General features: G+C 50.4%; 1 protein-coding gene across 3 annotated transcripts; it reads left to right on the forward strand.

Annotated features, from left to right (window-relative positions):
• Positions 1-190: 190 nt before the first annotated feature.
• ABCG8 (ATP binding cassette subfamily G member 8) lies at positions 191-19,632 on the forward strand. 3 transcript variants are annotated; one of them, XM_084791738.1, is made up of 13 exons: positions 191-296; positions 4,358-4,459; positions 6,314-6,470; positions 8,914-9,152; positions 9,495-9,627; positions 9,718-9,987; positions 12,123-12,291; positions 12,386-12,469; positions 13,543-13,742; positions 14,312-14,388; positions 14,864-15,131; positions 16,140-16,267; positions 16,359-19,632. In XM_084791738.1, exons 1-13 carry the CDS (start codon positions 234-236, stop codon positions 16,494-16,496), a joined length of 2,028 nt encoding a protein of 675 aa, XP_084647864.1. In that variant the 5' UTR covers positions 191-233; the 3' UTR covers positions 16,497-19,632. The 3 variants fall into 3 exon arrangements, with proteins under 3 accessions (XP_084647864.1, XP_084647863.1, XP_084647865.1); XM_084791737.1 differs by having other exon boundaries at positions 233-296; positions 4,355-4,459; XM_084791739.1 differs by lacking the exons at positions 191-296; positions 4,358-4,459; positions 6,314-6,470 and adding an exon at positions 8,509-8,520.
• The last annotated feature ends 302 nt before the right edge of the window (positions 19,633-19,934 follow it).

The raw sequence follows: 19,934 nt of genomic DNA on the forward strand, positions 1-19,934 counted from the left end.
GCTCACCAGTTTGGTCATTGATGCCATTATCTGATGTACCTTTAGCCAGCGCGTTCTTATCTCGACAGCAGGCAGGACACACCGTGTTTGTAGGAGGGCTTGCCAGAAAGGAATGCTGGGAGAAAGGCTTGCGCGGAGGAGGAGGGCTCTGCTGGCCCAGCTCTAAGGAGCAAAGAGAGAGAGAGAGAGCACGGGTCTGGCCAGCAGCAGGGAAGACCTCAGGAGCCACAAACATGGCTGAAAAGACCCCAGAGGAGACCGGGCTGTGGAATGGGACTGTACTTCAGGATGCTTCTGTGAGTAAGGCTCGCCACCATGGTCCTGGGCTGGAGGCAGGGTGAAACTGGCCTTTCTTTGCTACCATAGGAGCTTTGGTCCTAATTCACCTCAAGTAGAATGGAAATGGGGTAGCAGGGGCCTGTCTCCCTATTGTTGGCAGGATGAGGGGAGCAGGTTCAGGAGCCAGGGGACCTCTGAGGTCACTTCCCACCCGGCATGCTCTTGGAGGAAGGTGATGCTCTTGTGGGTGATTGCGGTTGATATCAAGGTGACATTCCGTCACAGAAACTCTCACATACAGAAAATCCAGGGCTTTTCTGTCAGGCCAAGAACCTCAGTGGGAGTCAAGAAACAGAGTTGAGATAATGACAAGATGGCATTCATGGCGGCGTCAGAGTTTCGTGCTTGTAATTTTTGGATCTGGGAGAGAGCTGGAGTGAGCAGGCAGCAGCAGGTGGCCAGGATGTGGAGGTCCAAGGCCTCATCTAACTAGAGAAAGGTTTGCTTGATAAACGGCCTCGGTTTGGAGTTGTGCTTTGAAGTAGAAGGTGATATTGGAAGACAGAGCGAAAAGGTCCCACCCCCATCTTCCACATCCCGCCCACTTTTCTAGAGAGAAAGACAAGAATGAGATGTCCACGTCCAATAGGGAAGCCAAGGACGCTGTTCCAGGAGAGACAGTTGCCTGGAATTGACCAATCCAGGCATTTCTATCTAGCCAATTCTACTACCATGGCAATAGCCAAGTCTGCTGCCTGAATTCCCCATGAGCCAGACACTCGTGGGGAAACAGCTCCTACTATGTCTGTCCTTGGAATTTTGATGCTCACTTCCTGAACTATCAGAATCCTTTATCCACAAGTGTGCCCAGGTCCTGCCGCTTACAAGTTCCTCCTCTGCAGTCCTGCGCATGGTGCCCTGTGACGGCCTGCCAACTGCCAACTGTGGGGCTTGGGGCAAAAAAGCAATGAGGCTGACATGCCCTCTGCCTGCATACTTAGCTGCCAGTCAAGCTAAAAAAAGTTCAACGGTTTCCACCCTCTCATCTAGCATGGAAATTAGGAAAACTGAGTGTTTCTTGAGTAGCTGGCTTCTGGCTCGCACATGTCCACCCCCTTCTCTGCCCACCCAGCATTTAGCTCTATGAAGAACTCAGACAGGGCCACACCTTCTTCCCACTCACATTTTAGTCAGGCCTTCTGCACACAGCAGCTCCGCTAGCCTCTGAGCACTCCCTGAAGGGACACTGCCCACACTCAGAAAGATGGCCTGGGAGGAGGAATGGTGTCAGCGCGATTTATACAGGGAGTTCTGGCGTTGAGTACCAGGGCAGCAGGGCCTATGGTCCACAAACTCCTCACCATCACCACAGGAGCAGGGATAGGAAAGCCTGGGCCCTCAGCAGAGACAGGTGGGATCAGCTCTGGAGATGTTGGCAGAGGAACAGGCGTGTGCCTTGGGCTAGAGACTTCCTTACCCTTTCTGCCCCTGCCAGCCACAGTCGTTTGCACACTTCTCCGTGTGTGTGTGTGTGTGTGTGTGTGTGTGTGTGTGTGTGCGCGCGCGCGTGCGCGCACGCCTCAACGTTTCCCCATTTATCTGTGCATCTGACTCAGAAGTTAATACAAGGAGACATTACACTGTAGCCCAGCAGGAGCAGAGCTGGTTACCTACAAATAAATCCGCTTTTGATTTTTAGGGTGTCACCTGTCACAAATTCAAATGATGTTCTGACAGTCGTGCTGATTAAAGTGTCAGCTGAATAGATATTTAAGTATTTGAAAAATAGAGAGAGTTTGTCAAAACCTCAGAAGAGTCTAACAAATCCTTCCTGGGTGCCAAGGAAAATATTTTAAAATGGAACAGAAGTCGTCCACAAGCCAGACATGATTCCCAGCCCCCCCATCACCCCCCCTCCAGAAGCTGAGTTGTCTGTGTGGCTTCTGGAAAGCCAGTCTCTCCCCAGTGGCCAGGGTTGGTGGGCTTAAGCGAGCCAGAGTGGCCAACTGGGCACTTTTCAATGCCATCGCTGTCTTCCACTGGGTCCTCTCTGTCCCTGGAAACCCTAGGGTCTTCACACCTCTCAAGCCACATTAGCACAATAACCCGAGAGCTCACCAAAGACACACCAGGCACAAAATATCCAGCTCGCCTCCCACAGCAGCCCCCACCCCACCCTCAAACCAACAGAAACTTTGCACCGGTACAAACTTCTGCCAAGTTATTCCTATCTGATGCAAATTACCTAAGATCTCTCCTGAGGATAATTGTTTTGAAAATCCTGGGGTGGGGGATGTGGCTCTCAGGACAGTGCTTGGCCTAGCAAGCTTATGCCATGGATTGGATTCCCAACACACACACACACACACACACACACACACACACACACACACACACACACATATACACACATGGCATCCCAAATGTATCCCTACTTCAGAGAGCAGAATCCTATTACTAGGAGTGAAAGCAGCAGGGGAGGGCATGGTGGGAGGTCAGATCCTGGCCCTCAAAATGAGATGGAAAACATAACTCCTAGTGTTCTAAAGCACTGTGGGTGACCATAGTCTACACCATTGTGATAAGTAGATAGATAGATAGATGGATGGATGGATAGATAGATAGATAGATAGATAGATAGATAGATAGACAGATAAAGAGAATGGGGCTGGAGAGGTGGCTCAGATGTTGAAAGTACTTGCTGCTCTCCCAGAGTGGCCAGGTTTGGTTCCCATCACGCACAGGATGGTTCACAACCATCCTCTTTTGACCTCTGAGGGTACCAGGCACATGTGTAGAGCACATACACGCATGCAGGCAAACACTCATACACACAAAATAAAATAAAAGTTTTAATTTCAGAACAAAAGACCAGAAGAGAAGAATTTGATGGTTTCCAACACAAAGAAATGGGAAGTGGTGAAAAGAGGTGGAGGCGTTGAATGCCCCACTTGACCATTACACGTTACATACATGTATCAAATGATCACACTGGAAACAGCAATATATGTCCACTTCGACAATAACGGCAACATCATAGTCACTGTAGCGATGGATACTGGTGATGACAATAATAATGTGGGGGCTTCCTCTGAAATGTCCCCGAAGGATTCCCAAGACATTCATGGCACAAAATTCCTTATCGCCATAAGATAGAACTTTCTTTGGGGTGACATCTTCGGATACCCAGGGTCAGCTTGCTCTTGACTGTCTCTTTATCATGACTTGCCTGTTTGGCATGAGGTGATAAATACAGAAAGTGAAAATCAAAGCTCAAAGGATTACCTTGTACAGACCCATGCAGACCCTGTGCTTGCTGTTTCAGTCTCTGTGAGTTCCTGTGAGCTTTGCTCTGTTGTTAAAAAATAAAAGAACGTAGCTGGGCGTGGTGGTGCACACCTTTAATCCCAGCCCTTGAGAGACAGAGGCTGGCGGATCGTTGTGAATCAGAGGCCAGCCTGCTCTACAAAGTACGTCCAGGACAGCCATAGCTACATAGAGAAACCTGTCTCAAAACACCAAAACAAACAAAACAAACAAATAGGGGCTGGAGAGATGGCTCAGATGTTAAAAGCCCTGACTGTTCTTCCAGTCCTGAGGTCCTGAGTTCAATTCCCAGCAACCACATCGTGGCTCGCAACCATCTACAATGTGATCTGATGCCCACTTCTGGCACGCAGGCATAACACTGTTTACATAATAAATAAATAAATCTTTTTTAAAATTAAAAAAACAAGTAAATGAATGAACGTCAATGGGCGGGGGGTTGGGGGGGGGAATCAAGGGTTTCCTGGTTTCCAGTTCAGTCTTCCCACTGGAGTCTGAGTATCATTTGTCTTAAGCCTGACGCTGAGGGTCTCTGAGGCTAGGGCTGTTCTGGAGAAGCTCGGGGCCGCCCTCATTAACGCTCCCATTTTTCTCAGAGTGCTGAGGTACTGCCTGCATGAGGCCACCTCCTGTCAGTGTGGGATGCTGACCACATTGCCAGCAGCTGCCTGGGCCTCTGAGGTTCCCCTCCTGTCTTCTATGCCCTCAGTTGCCGCGGAAGGGGCACCTCACCTGTCGTGTCTCCCAGCAGGGCCTCCAGGACAGCTTGTTCTCCTCTGAAAGTGACAACAGCCTGTACTTCACCTACGGTGGCCGGTCTAATACTCTGGAGGTCAGAGATCTCACCTATGAGGTAGGGCCACAGGCCTGGGTTGAGGGGTGAAGAGTGGACAAGTAATGTTCAGGGGAAGGGAGGGTGAACCGACCCTATGGGTCCCCTAAGGCCAAGGATAAAATTCTGTCTACCCTGGGTGCTAACCCCACCTGCAGCTTCTAGAGGTGTGGAAAGGGATGGGGGCCCTTGTGGAGATGTTGAGGTTCACTGTGCAGGCCTGTGGGGAATGTCTCTGGAACCCACAACTTTAAAATTTGAAATCACTCTAAACATATATGTATGTGTGTGTGCATGTGTGTGCTTATCGTATCTATAAAATATATGTGTGTGTTTATATATATAAACATATATGATATAGCTAATATATATGATATATACTTTATATGTATAAATAATATACATATATATTTATATAAATAGATACATAGATAGATGATAGATATCAAAGGGGCTTGGGGGATGGCTCACTCAAGCAAGTGCCTGAAGTACTAGCCTGAGAGCCTGAGCTCAGACCTCCACAGCCCGCAGATGACAATCTGGCCTGGGCGGCACATGTCTGTGTTCCTAGAACCAGTGCATCCCAGTGCATCCCAGTGCATCCCAGTGCATCCATAGACCTCGTTCCACCTGGGCAAATCAGCGAGTCCCAGGTGCAGCAATAGACCAGGTCTCAGAAGTAAGGTAGTTAAGAGGTGCCATTCACCTCTGGCCTCCACACACCTATGTGCAAGGTGCCTTTTTATCCACGTGTGTATGTAGATATCTGTAGAAGGCACACATACCAAAACACAGTGTTTCCACATACCCCTTGGCCTGCCTTGAAGTCAACAGCTTGCAAACTACATGGTAATTATCAAAACCAAGAAATTTAGCATGCCTTTAACTAAATGACAGTTTATTGATATTTCATCTATTTACATCTATCTACTTATCTATCTATCTATCTATTGTCCATCTGTCTGTCCATCTATGCATCTATCTGTTGTCCATCTGTCTGTCTATCCATGCATCTATCTATCTATCTATCTATCTACCTACCTACCTACCTGCCTGCCTATGGTCTATTTTTTTTTTTTTTATAAAATATGGTGTCCTTTTGCTGATAAAACAACCAGAATGCATGTAACATGTATATAATTCCTGATTGTGTCATGGCTCTTTTTGCTACAGGTAGTTTATTGTATATATGTGTAACAATATAAATGTATATGTAAAAAATAAAAAATGTTTAAAAAAAATACCCCTTCCCAAAATAAACAACTTGGAAACAAAAAGCAAACAAACAAAAAAATCCAGAATGCAAAGGCAACGGTGAGGGTCTCAGGGTTGCCCTTGTCAGAAGTCAGAAGTTCTTTTCCCTCCACTTCCCTCTCCCCTGCCCCCCTCCCCCTCCCCCTCTCCCTCTCTCCCCCTCCCCCTCCCCCACAGGGGTAGACCACCTGCTGCCCAAATGGGATGATGAGCTTCAGGGTCAGAGCTGGCCTTCTTGTGGTTGTGGGTTAAACAGAGGCATGAGCTACTTTGTAGCCTTTCTCTGCGCTGCAGTGAGTAGTTACTCTGAGTAATTTCTTAATAGCTTTGCGCCTGGTCAGTACAGGACCCATGCCGTATGTTTGCAATTAACAGTAGATGTGATGACGTTGTTGTAAAGTGATCATGGTAACACCTTGCAGGTGGTAAACACTTGCTGTCTTCTGGTCCCCCTTAGCTCTAGACTTGAACGGGATGGTGGGGATCTCACTGTCACGTTCGGTCAGCAGCCGGGTGTCTCCTGTGAAAGGAGTGATACAAAACACAGGAGAGCCGTGCAGAAGCTGCTATGGCTCTGTGAGCCGTTCAGCTTCCCAAGGACCCGCTAACGTCTCCCCACAGGTGGACATGGCCTCTCAGGTGCCTTGGTTTGAGCAACTGGCTCAGTTCAAGTTACCGTGGTGCTCTCGCAGCAGCCAAGACTCCTGCCGTCTGGGCATCCGGAATCTGAGCTTCAGAGTGAGGAGTGGGCAGATGCTGGCTATCATCGGGAGCGCAGGTACCAAGAGAAGCAGTCGTGGGGCGGTGGCTTTTCTCCTCTGGGATACAGGCTAGCCGTCAGTCACGGACTCTGCTTGCAGAACTCTGAACTCTGAGTAATATGGCAGAGTGGCTGGGAGCACAGGTTCTGGGTCAGATGAGCCTGGGTTCAAATGTCACCTCCCGTATCCACTAACTCCCAGATGTTGCTGCCATTGTGACCTCAGTGTGGCCCCTTGTGCACCTGGAGCTGCAGCCACCGCAGTTCTTTCTGCAGCCTGCAGCTCCCACTGGACTAAGACAATACCCAAGCAACCTCAGAACATGGTGTTCTTTTCAGAGACTCCCCGGACCACAGGTGCTGGCTCAGGTCGTTCCTCCACAGGCAGAGTCAGGTCATGGTCAGACAATGACTCGGCAGGGCCCCGCCACCACTGCCCCCCTCCACAGTCCTGCCATAACCTTCAGCCAGCTGCAAAAAAGCCAGATCCGCGCAGTGTCATAAGCCATCACTGTCATGGGTCCAATCGGAAACTGCAGAACCTTGCAGTACGAGAGGGGCTCAGAGAACAGTTTGTTTTTCTTATTGGATTCTGCCTTATGCCCTTCCTGTCTGGAAGCATTTTTAGGAAGAAGATTTTTCAAATCATCTAGTCTTCCAGACTTCTCGAGTGCTCTTTGTGAATACGTGCATGTGTACACACACACACACACACACACACACACACACACACACACACACACACACACACACATTCATTTGGCAGGTGAGAACACTAAATCCAAATAAGCCGAGTGAGTCTGTCTCCCAAGGACATAAACTTAACCAACAGTAGATCTTGCCCTCCGCCCTGATTCTTCCTGGGACTCCTTTACACAGTATTAGAGGGCGTACTTTATACCTTTTAATTAATCATTTCCAGAAGGAAAGCTTGCTCAACACTTTGAACATCTGTTCCAAACTTTTACTTTCTTGTGATAGAGTTGTTTGCTGTCTAACCAAAGATCAAATAAGCTACAATATGTAAACGCACTTTGTAACTGAGACAACACGCACACTCATTCAGTCCTTTTTCACTCTGGCCCTGACCTGTGATTCTGAGCTAAACAAGCAAAGGGTATTTTGACTTCTAATGTGTGGTAGCTTTTCTTGTTGTGTTTATCTTTTTTGGGGGGGGGGGTCATCCAGGAGACACACAGGCCATTACTCAGTCATGATGGTGACCATTTGGTCCGTATGGCTCTCTAGCCAGCAGCAGCCCTGAGTTTTAATTAGGAAAGTGAATTTCAGAAAGGCTGAGCAGGATTCATAGTCAGTAATGTCCAGGGCTCAATTTTGCTTGGCTTCAAGATTCCTTGACTGAAATTGTTGAGTCTTTCTTAGAAGGATGTAGTCACTATACCTCCTCGATGTTAATGACTTTCACTAGTATCACACGGAGGGAAGATGAATATGTCTACTAGCCATAATAATATTTTTTAAAAAATATTCTAAATTATCAGCTCCAAGCACCCGGCTTGTTCTGTAGAATCAGCCATACGAAAGGATTCTCCAATGAATGAAGTTATTGCTGAGGGGATGGCAGCCAAATCACAAGACTCCTGAGCCGTGGCTCTCAGCGTTTGCCCAAGTGCACCAGGCACGCTCTGCCGGAAAGGCTGCCTCTGTCTTTTGCCACAGTTTTGCTTAGGAAATAGTGATCTTCCTGCCCTCTGCCTGGGGAATCCTGGCACAGTCCCCTTTCACTGCCAGACTCAGTGTTAGGCTGAACAGGGAGCAGAGCTGAACCTCCCTCTCTGGCACCTCTTGGGGATACGTTGTTCAGCCTAACTCTGCAGGAAGCATCCCACGCTGGCAGGAGGCAGGGTTTCTCTGTGTAGCCCTGACCATACTGGAACTCAACTCACTCTGTAGACCAGGCTAGCCTCGAACTCAAAGGTTCTGCCTGCCTCTGCCTCCCAAGTGCTGAGGTTAAAGGTATCTGCCACCCACTGCTTGGCTAGGTTGTAGTTTTGAATTCTTCAAAGCCTGTTTGGAGACAAATGACGAATGATGAGGCGATGCCAAGGTATTGTCAGCCAAAAAACAGCTACACTTTGTAGTATAATTAGACCCAGCCTTGCTTGGGAGATTAGCCACTTGTTAGCTAGAGAGTGCTCCAGGCGCAGAAGCAGGCTTCTTCCAGTCAGGACTCCAACCTTTTCCTGTCTGAAACCTCATTCTCCTGTCTCCTCATCACTCAAGTTGGTTATGGAAGAAAAGCCTGAAGGTGCACCTGCTGCGACCTCCCACCCAGATCTAGTAACAGTGCCGGGTTCCCTGGAGCTTGGTCGCTTCTGTAGAGCCCTCTGGGTTGGAGGGTGGTTGGGTAGGATTAGCTGGCAGGCTGCCCCCCTCCTCCCCCCCACCCCCCCCACCCCCGGCAGAAACTCTGCCCTCAGGGTCGTCTCTGACTTTGCAGACTGTGGGAGAGCCTCGCTGCTAGATGTCATCACAGGCAGAGACCATGGTGGCAAGATGAAATCGGGGCAAATCTGGATAAACGGGCAACCCAGCACGCGCCAGCTGATGAGGAAGTGTGTGGCGCATGTGCGCCAGCACGACCAGCTGCTCCCCAACCTGACTGTCAGAGAGACCCTGGCTTTCGTCGCCCAGATACGCCTGCCCAGGACCTTCTCTCAAGCCCAGCGTGACAAAAGGGTAACCAGTTGTCTGGGTGGTGATCCCCGCCCGGTGTTGGAGAGTTTCCAACCCACCCTAACCAGCCCACCCTAAATGCCAATGCCCATGGGTTCCCGGACCTTGTCAAGTGGGTGACAAGTGTGTGATTATTTGTGTCAGGGTTTTCTGGTGCTTCATATGAGAGGGGAGCCAACTATCTGGAACCCAGTCTGGTACCTAATCCAGGGCAAATCTACTCAGACCCTGGGGACATAACAGGGCGGGGGGCGGGGCAAATACTGCTGCAGGGAAATAGCGCAGGAGACACCCTCCTGTGCGTTAAGGAGTTTGTGCAGCCCCTGGAAACCCTGTCGTCCTCAGGTGGAGGATGTGATTGCGGAGCTTCGGCTGCGCCAGTGTGCCAACACCCGCGTGGGCAACATATATGTGCGTGGGGTGTCCGGGGGCGAGCGCCGGAGAGTGAGCATCGGGGTGCAACTTCTGTGGAACCCAGGTGAGGGCTGGGAACCTGAGGGGGTGAGGCCCTGAGCCTGCACTCTGCCCCGGCAATGTGGTCATCGGGCTCCCTGTGCGGTGTCCCCAGGAATCCTCATCCTGGACGAACCCACTTCCGGCCTAGACAGCTTCACCGCCCACAACCTGGTGAGAACCTTGTCCCGCCTGGCCAAAGGCAACAGGCTGGTGCTCATCTCCCTCCACCAGCCTCGCTCTGACATCTTCAGGCTGTTTGACCTGGTCCTTCTGATGACATCTGGCACCCCGATCTACCTGGGGGCTGCGCAGCACATGGTGCAGTACTTTACATCAATTGGCTACCCTTGTCCTCGCTACAGCAACCCTGCTGACTTCTACGGTGAGTGAGCTAAGGCCCGTGGCCTGTAACCTGAGGCGCAGCCATTTACTGACACCACCCTCCCCCTGCCTAACAAAACCAAAAACAAGCACAAAATACTTACTGGAAAAGATCTAGGGGGAGACACCATTCTGCTCGCCTCGGATGAGCATCCGAAGTGGGAACCTGGTCAGTTTGGCAGGGACAAATGCAAGGCGTGGGTGGGTACCACAACCTTCCACCACAAGTTGCCCCTCTGTGCAGGACAGGTTAGGGAGGGGTAGGAGTTTGCAGATGGAGTGGAGTAGGGGCACATAAGCCTGAGGCCTTGGATCTGTTTGTACAATTGTGGTCTTTATGCAGACTATAGGAAACTCTCTCTCTCTCCCTCCCTCCCTCCCTCTCTCTCTCTCTCTCTCTCTCTCTCTCTCTCTCTCTCTCTGTGTGTGTGTGTGTGTGTGTGTGTATGTGTGTGGTGTGGGGTGAGGGGGTGGTGGTGTAGGGAGGTGTCTGTGTGTGTGTGTGTGTGTGTGTGTGTGTGTGTGTGTGTGTTTATATATATATGCCCTTGTGCTCCACCAGGGGAGGCAGTGCAGGGCCAGCGAGTCTCTGACCATAGACTGCTTGATTGGTCACTGACTTACCTTTCCCTGGGGTCCCAGGTTCTTAAATCACACCAAGGACACCATGAACCACTTTATTCATGGGGAGCAGTGGCCTTTTCTGGACACTTGCTTGTTTAAAAAACAAAAACCCAAGAGTGCTGAGGAATAGCCTGGGTGCTGAACAAGTAGCTAGTTGTGCCAGAGCCTAGGAAAGTGGCAGCTGTAGGCAGTCCCCTAGGTACCCAGGAACCCCAAGTTCTTCCTAGGATGGCAAAGGGCTAGCCTTCATGGTGTCTCCTGTCAGATGCGCTGATCCCGCCCTGGCCTATTGTGCTCCAGGACAGCTGTAGGAGCAGAACCAGAGTTCCCATAGGTGTGCCCGACCCTCAGCCTTGACTCTGTGCCGTGCCATCCACTGTCATGGCAGCATCCTCAGATATCCAGGAGAAAAGGCCATTTCCCTGGCTCACTCCCCTGCCCTGTGAACTCACGCCCTCGATGAACTCCCACAGAGGTCACCTTTCCTCCCCGCGCTCAGGCTGCCATCCTGACTTCCGGGCCATGTGTCACGCTCTGGGCAGTGTCCTCAGATAAAGGGGCAGAGGACAGCTTCCAACCTGGCTGCCAGGGAAAGTTTGAAGTAAGCCTGGGAGGCTGGCCAAAACCAAGTGACTAGGGCTGACTTGAAGCCTTTTGTCTGTCTGTCTTTCTTTCTTTCTTTCTTTCTTTCTTTTTTTCTTTCTTTCTTTCTTCTTATTATTTGGAGAAAGTAGGGACAAGGTTCTTGTCTATTAGCCTTGAGGCAGGAGCTGCTCACAGGGGGCCCAGGGTACCCAGCACATGTGACATTTGAGCTATAGCTAGCACAGAGAAAACCTATGTGGTTCATAGGGTCCCTCCCACAAGAGATCTTTCCTTGTGCAATGAAAACAGAGGCTGCCTGGTAAAGAGGGGACCACAGCTGTGCATGGTCCTGGAGTCTCCAGGGGATAGCCTGTGACAAGTGGACCTTGTTCTTTCTGGCATTGAAGGAGCACTGGGTATTGGGGCGGAAGGAGGTGACAGAATCCCGTGAGAGGAGGGCTGCAGAGTGGGACAGTCAAATGCAGGGTGGCATCTTCTCAGATTCAGAAGGTAGCTCCCCAACTGGGTAGGCTGTCCCAGACTCCCCTGGGGGCAAAGTTTAGCATGGGCCGTAGGCTAGTCCCCAGCACCCTGGCCACTTGAGAGGCCAAATTATGAATTCACAATAACAGCTGGAGTTAGAGCCAGGATCTACCTGTGAGGAGGTATCTATCCCTGAAGGCGCCTGTACACTCTAGGGATGTCCTGATGCGTCTTGGGGTGTGTTAGAGCTGGAGCCTCTACTATTGGCCATTTCCTGATCTACGGCTTACCCAAGGTATCTGCATGTCTGGTCAAGTCAGGCAGAGCCAGGGACCAGGTCTCTGCCTCTCTGCTTTGACCACTGTATCACAGTTCCTTCTCGGAGGGTGGGGCGAGCTCCAGTGACCACCAGGCTGCCCATGACCCTGCATCTTCTCCTTACAGTGGACTTGACTAGCATTGACAGGCGCAGCAAAGAACAGGAAGTGGCCACCATGGAGAAGGCTCAGTCACTTGCAGCCTTGTTTCTAGAAAAAGTGCAAGGCTTTGATGACTTCCTGTGGAAAGCAGAGGCAAAGGAGTGTGACACTGGCACTGGCACCTATGTGGTCAGGTACAGTGGGAACTGTGCAGATACTGCCAGAGTGGGAAGGCCCTGTGGTGCCCCCTCCCTGACCCCAGGCTGACCACATACTCTTTCCTAACAGCCAGACCCTCACACAGTTCCCTGACTGTGCAACTGCTGCTGCTGAGTTGCCCGGGATAATACAGCAGTTTACCACCCTGATCCGGTAATATTCTCTCTCTGTCTCTGTCTCTGTCTCTGTCGCTGTCTCTGTCTCTCTTTCTGTCTCTCTCTCTCTCTCTGTGTCTCTCTCTCTGTCCTCCATCCCTTCCCATGCCTCTGAGTATCAAAGCAAAGCATTCCTATCCAAGGGGAATTTAAGTGAAGGAGCAAGCGGTGAAATTGTTTGAAAGCCAGCATCAGCAGGACCAGCCTAGCCCTCCTGTGTCACAGAGAGCTCCTGGTACCCTGACTCTCTAAACTATAAAACTGTATTAGTGGCAGCGATCATGGAAAGAGCCGTGTAAGAAGCTCAGAGCTGGGAAGGGTAGAGGCTCTACCGTTCCGTGCTCAGTGAGAGCTAGCTGCACCTGTCGCACTCTGTCTTCCTGGGTCTGCACAAACACAGACCTGGACCAGGCTCTCTGTACTGTTCCGTAACCTGCTCTTCAAACTAAGGGTCACACTCCTGCCTCCTTTCTGATTAGAGCCCTCTGGCTTAGTCATTTTTTTGTTTACTTCAGTCCATTTGCATGGTCCTTATTTGGGGGTTTTCACCATTATAAGACACACTGTGCCAGCACTTGGGAGGCAGAGGCAGGTGGATTGCTGTGAGTTGAAGGCCAGCCTGATCTACAAAGCGAGTCCAGGACAGTCAAAGCTACACAGAGAGACCCTGTCTTGAAAAAAAAAAAAAAAGAGAAAAGACACACTATGGCCAACATCTTTATGACATGCTTGATTTTCCCTGTAAGTAACATCATTACGGATGATGAAAAGCGATCATTTGCTGCGTGTTGTGGTGCATGCCTGAAACGCCAGTCCTGGGGAAGAGATGAGCCAAGACGAGCCCTCATGTTCAATGCCACCCTGAGCTATATAACTACAGACCCTGACCCCCCAAAAAAACAAGAAAGATACCTCCCAAATAAGAATCATATACTCAGCCCCAACTTTTGTTACTCAGTTGTCATGGACCACACTCCACATTTTACACGTAAGGAAATAAGGCTTTGCTGATGATGACATGCCTAAGTTTTGTAGGTTGTTCCTTTGACACCTTTTTTTTTTTTCTCCAAGTCGTCAAATCTCCAATGATTTCCGGGACCTGCCTACCCTGCTCATCCACGGGGCGGAAGCCTGCCTGATGTCTCTCATCATTGGCTTCCTCTACTATGGCCACGATGCCAAGCAGCTCTCATTCATGGACATGTCAGCTCTTCTCTTCATGATAGGAGCTCTCGTCCCTTTCAACGTCATTCTGGATGTCGTCTCCAAGTGTGAGTGTCACCCTCTCTCCTCCCCAGACTGTGCCGCAGCAGGTCACGGGAGGAGCCCAGCACTTGTCTGAGGCTAAACACTATGGTTCTCCCAGCACTTTGGGACAATGGCTTTATGGGACCACCTCATCCAGACTGTGTAATGATCGCAGTGATCATTTTAAAAGTTTGCACTCTGATACTAGCATGCGACAAAAAAAAAGCAAATCATGATGTCTTGGCTGTTCCCATCCAAGCAGGATTTATGCTTGGCGGTGACTTGTTGCAATAATACCTGGAGATCCCCAGATTCCCAACACCTGGAGCAGAATGACGTCACCATGCCTGTAATTTTAAAAAGCATATGAACGATTTAGAAAGTAGAACTACTCCCCAGCCCCCCACCCCCGGGGACCCCCCAGTGCTGGGCATTGAACCCATAGCCTTGTGCATGCTGGGCAGGCGTTCTGCCACTGTGTAACCCACCCAGCTTTATATCACCGCTTTCAGCAGTGTTACGAGAGACGCAGCATCAGTAACACCATAGATGACTTTCAGACATTCATTGCTCTCCCTTCCCCTGTCTTTAGGTCACTCGGAGAGGTCGATGCTGTACTATGAGCTGGAAGATGGGCTGTACACTGCTGGGCCATATTTCTTTGCCAAGGTCAGAGTTTGAGAGCAAGTGCATGGTACAAGGCATGGTACAGGCACTGTGGGAAGAAAGGGTTGTGCTGAAACACCCAGCCATGAGTTACCTGTGGCTTGTATCTAGAAGAGTTTCGGAGACTTGCTAGTCATCAGACTGTCCCCAGAAAGGCTGGGGCTGTGCAGAATAAATGATACTTTATTGGGCAGCCAGTCCCAAGAGAGGAAAAGGCGGGCGGTGTTTCCGGGAAGTTGTAAGACTCTCATAAAGCCACACAGGGGCTGAGCAGGAAGTGGGGGCATCAACCCGGCTCTTAGCAGAGCATATGCCAGCTGCCTCCATAGAGCACAGCTCCAGAACGTTCCTGCAGCGGAGACCCGGAGAGAGGTCAGGTTCTGAGTCTTCCCTGCCACCCCCTCACGGTGAAGGGACATTCGGATAATAGTAATGCAGGCATCGGTGCCATATCCTAGCGAGGGGCTGTGCTTTGCAGATCCTAGGCGAGCTGCCCGAGCACTGTGCCTACGTGATCATCTATGGGATGCCCATCTACTGGCTGACCAACCTGCGGCCGGTGCCCGAGCTCTTCCTTCTTCACTTCCTGCTTGTGTGGCTGGTGGTGTTCTGCTGCAGGACCATGGCGCTGGCTGCCTCCGCCATGCTGCCTACGTTCCATATGTCCTCCTTCATCTGCAATGCCCTCTACAACTCCTACTACCTCACCGCTGGCTTCATGATCAACCTGGACAACCTGTGGATAGGTGAGGCTTGCTCCCCTTTGCTCAGATGAGCGTCTGTGGGACCCTGTGGCTGGTTAAGTCTTCGTCTACTGGTGGAAGGTCACTAAGGTTTCTCTCAATGCCTCTGCTGGCTACACAGTGGGCTATGGGATGGATGGCACTTCCTCAAAGCCGTCACAAGCACTCAGAAGTCACCCTGACTCCCTCCCTCACCACATTCACCAGTGAGCCAGGCCTGAAATAGCCCTGTGGTTTTATCCCAGCCTTCACCCTCATCACTGAGCCCTGGACCACCATAATAGTCTGGCCTCTCAATGTCCACCTATGCAGAGTGAGCTTTCTGGGGGACACGCTCCTGTTCCTCTTTTGTTCAAAGTCTCTCAGAGATGCTAGTTCCTGATGTCCCCCCTCTCCCCCCCGCAACTCACCCCAACTCTTGTAAAGCCTCCAGCACCGCTACCTTCTCACTGTGGACCCCATGGGGCCACTTTCTGCATTCACCATTGCCCGGCCTCACTACTATCTCCTCAGCCAGCCTTTGATGACATCTGAGCAGGGCTTGCAGCTTCCTCCTCTCCTGGCAGATGCTCCCCAGGGTCAGGACTCTTCTCTGCCAGCGGATGCTCCCCAGGGCCAGGACCCTCCTCTCCCAGCGGATGCTCCCCAGGGCCAGGACCCTCCTCTCCCAGCGGATGCTCCTCAGGGCCAGGGCCTCTCTCCCAGCAGATACTCCCCAGGGTCAGGGTCTCTGGTGCTGAGTGCCTTGTGAAGCCAAGCATGCTCAGTATATAATGAAATGATGGTCCAGAATTGGTAGCAACCCAACATGTGGGTGACCCCTCATTGGCCTCCTCAGCACAGTGTCACCAGGCACAGCTGTTACTCCTTTGGCCCCTCTTCTCTTTTGCTCCCTGGTCCTCAGAGGACTCTTTTGGCCACAGGCAGCATGACTCCACTCTCCAGGAGCAGTAGGAGGCTTGGGCAGGCCATCAGAGACCGTGTGAATAACATAGCTCTTGCTGTCCTCAGTGCCTGCGTGGATTTCCAAGCTGTCTTTCCTCCGGTGGTGCTTCTCAGGGCTGATGCAGATTCAGTTTAATGGCTACCCTTACACAGTGCAGGTCGGCAACCTCACCTTTTCAGTCCCCGGAGACAAGGTAAGGAGTGAAGGCTGGGCATCCTAAATTCAAGTGCTTCTGTGGGGACCGAGACAGCCCTTGGGCGCTCACCAAGTGTTCGTGTGTGCAGCTGGTCAGTGCCATGGACCTCAACTCGTACCCGCTCTATGCTGCCTACCTCATTGTCATTGGCATCAGCTGTGGCTTCCTGTTCCTGTACTATCTGTCCTTGAAGTTCATCAAACAGAAGTCAAGTCAAGACTGGTGATGCTCACCCAGGCTTGCTCCTGCTGCTAGGCTGCTTCTCCCCCGGCTGGCTGCCCCTTGAAGAGGACGACCATGACACAGATCTCAGCAGCATCCACCTCTTGGTGCTGCAGTAGCATGGGTCAGCCACAGGATGGCAGCAGAATAAAAGACAGTTGAGAGGGATTCCTGCTCACAGGCCGGAGCTCGCGATGGGAGAGGACAGAACGAGCACTTGGAGGCACCTGCAAGGTTGCCCACTCATTTCCTTTGCTTACATCTTTATATCAACAACGTAGTATGGAATGGGAACCAACTATGTATAAATTGAGTAGCCAGGCTGTGCAGCAATTTCTGGAGCCCAGAGAGAATAGTGGTTTAATGGCAAAATGTTTGGCTCTCTCTTCCGTAGCTCTCATATCCTGTGTTAAAGCCACTCCCAGTACAGAAGGTGACCTAAAACAGACTAGACAAATGTTTATCTCTGTGTGGCTCCATAGACTCCAAACCCCAAAGTTGAACAACTAAAGAGTTTATTGAGGATCTAGTCCATGGTAGGGATGGCATAAAGTGTGGCATGTGGCTACTGACATTTGTTCTCCAAACAACCCACTGATAGGAGCAGCACCCTGCTTTATGGATGAGGACTGAGGCAAAGACAAAATTCAGTTGTCTCAGCTTACACAGTGGCCTCGTGATGGAATCAAAAAGACCTTAAAGCCTTTGGGAGTTAGCGAGCAAAAGACCAGGCCTAAGATAACTGGTTTTGGGTTTCAAGAAACCTTTAGAAACAGTTTGTAGAGTTTGCGTGAGCTCGTCCAGGCGTTGGAGTTGCATGCACCTGGCTGGGACACAGGGTCAACTTTGAATCTTTCACAGTGGCCAGAGTATGGATTGCCACAATCCAGGTTGTGAGCTTCATGCCTGTGTTTAGGACCACTTGACTCAAAGCACAGAGATGGGAAGGATTGTTCCCAGAGAAAGTTCCCAGAGAAACATCTGGAAGTGAAAGAAACAGTGGGAGGGTGTGTGAGGCCGGGAGAGATGCTCTCCACTAGCTCCCCAGATCCTGACTGTATCCTGTGTGGTCCCTAGCCAGCATCATGACGTCACTGGATGCTAGTGAGGTAGGCAGAATCCCAGGGCTTCCCAGACCCATGGACTCAGCATCCATGTATGTGTTCAAATTCCCCTAATGACTTGAGTGCAGACCCCAGTGTGAACAACAGCTCCACAGCACTCTGTCTTTTTACAAGCACCCACTAGCCCCAGGCAGTTCACTGTGCCCAGATGTCACTCAAGATCCACAGTGTCCCCCTCATCCAGAGCAGAGTCAAGGGCACCATTTGACTGTCATCTGTCTCTGGCTTCTTTCAGTTTGGAATAGCTCAACACCCCTGACTTTCTAGGGTAGCTTTCAATTGGGTATATCTGGTGTATTTCACAATTAAATCCGAGCTGGGTCCCTTTGGTCGGGCTATACAGAAACGGCATTGGTCCTTCCCCTAGTGTGCCCCATCCAGCAGCACACACGTTCTGCCTGTTGCATTGATGACCTTCAGTTTGATGGCTTGGTGGCAGGCATGTCTGCTGGACTCCTCCACAGTCTCCGTGCTCCCTGTTTTAATAATTAATAACCCTTTTGAATGCCAGTGCCTGGACCCGTGGGTTGCTCATCCCCCCTCTGGATTTCCAGATTTCCGTTTACTTACTGAGTTATGCCTAGAAACGATAATACTTGAAGAATCCCATCTTAATTTAGCAAGCTATAGTCCAGTGCTATCGTTCATTTTGGTGCTCAGATTGTTCCCGATTTGCCCCCTGAAATGAATGCTTAAGCTGGCTTCTGTTTCTTCTTCTTCTTCTTCTTCTTCTTCTTCTTCTTCTTCTTCTTCTTCTTCTTCTTCTTCTTCTTCTTCTTCTTCCTCCTCCTCCTCCTCCTCCTCCTCCTCCTCCTCCTCCTCCCCCTCTTCCTCTTCTTCTTCCTCTTCTTCTTCTTCTTCTTTTTTCATTATCTTCTTAATCATGTCCCTGTCACTCACTGAGGACTGTGACAGAACCAAGTGTGTTTTGGTCACTTTGAAGCTCCCCAGCCCAGGCCCGGAATTGGATGCTTCTGTGTAGACGCCTGAATCTCTTTAGCAGGAAATGATAGAAGGTCCAGGTGTGAATGACAGATCTGTTCTGCTGCTGCGCATTGCTGCTTCAGGGCTCTCAGCGGGCAGAAGTGAGCACGTGTGCCTGTGGTGTGTGCGTGCCTGTGTGTATATGTACACGTGTGTGCTGGCAGCCATAACTTCATATGAATTCATGTACATACTCTGCAGTTCCGAGCCAGCGCTCCCTCTTACAGCTCTGTCTTCCCCAGTGTCTGTTTGGGAGACACGTGCCTTCTGTGTCTGTGTCCCGCATCTGATGAGTCCCGCTTGTACTCTGCCTTTTGGCACTGCCTTCCCAAGTGGACATTCTGGCTCATTCTGCGCATGCAACTGTCCCTATATCTGCAGCACCTCCAGCCTGTTCTGCACTCCTCCCCCAGATGCCAGCCCACTGTCTTTAGGCCTGAATGGAGAAGCACGGAAGTAGAGGAAGGTTAGCAACCACTGAGAGATGTCATCTGACTTTGCCACTCAGTGTGCTGTGGTACCCAGAACTCAGGGCATAAGAGATACTGAAACTCGGGTGGCTGCGGGTTCCGTGGCCCTTGTCCTCCATCCTGTTTGTCCATGCTTAGGCCACAGTGTCAATCCACCCTGAGACTCTGAGACCACACAAAGCCTGGGAAGAGGACACCCAGTACCACCCAGTGACGCTCACTCTGCATTGCAAAGGGGAAGAATTTTCTTACGGGTTGCAAAGTTTTGCTGTTAAGGATAAATACTTTAGGTTTTGATAGCCATGTAGCCCTGTCACAAGCTCTCACCCTGCTGTTCCAGTATCAAAACTGCCTCGTCCGTAGTAGAGCATGCACAGCGTGGATGTGTTCCAATTAAACAGCTTACAGAAATACACAGCTGCTGGATTTGGCCTGAGGCTGCTGCTTGCAGACTCTTGATCTGAAGAACAAGGTTTTGAAATTTTTAAGCTCTCCAAGTTCAAGTTATGCTATTGATGGGGGGGGGGTTTTTGACTAAAATTAAACCAAAAATAATCACCAATGTGGACTCCGATATTTCTTGTTGTAATTTTTTTTAACAGCTCTTGTTCTTATGAAGATTATTTAAGACATAATCAATCTTTCCCTGGGTTGAGCCCAGTACATGGGTAGATCTCCTGCTTGCTTTTGTTTTTTTTCACTCACTCTTAAACATCTTCTTTTGATCTTAGATTAAATCACTCACACACAGAGGAGATATTCTATTAAACCCAAGTGGTAGCAGACTTGTGGCCAAGGGTCCTTCAAACACTGAAATTAGTTACTTAGCAGAGAGGCTCAGCCCACACAGGGGACCAGCTTCCT

This window comes from Acomys minous, assembly GCF_964271855.1.
Source record: "Acomys minous genome assembly, chromosome: 8".
Taxonomy (NCBI): Eukaryota; Metazoa; Chordata; class Mammalia; order Rodentia; family Muridae; genus Acomys; species Acomys minous.

Excerpts from the sequence above, each read along its gene's own strand:
- ABCG8 (XM_084791737.1), top strand. The coding sequence starts at position 234 with ATGGCTGAAAAGACCCCAGAGGAGACCGGGCTGTGGAATGGGACTGTA. Across the intron at positions 9,628-9,717 it reads GCAACTTCTGTGGAACCCAG|GAATCCTCATCCTGGACGAA; the intron begins GTGAGGGCTGGG and ends CGGTGTCCCCAG. Across the intron at positions 12,470-13,542 it reads CAGTTTACCACCCTGATCCG|TCGTCAAATCTCCAATGATT; the intron begins GTAATATTCTCT and ends TTTTTCTCCAAG.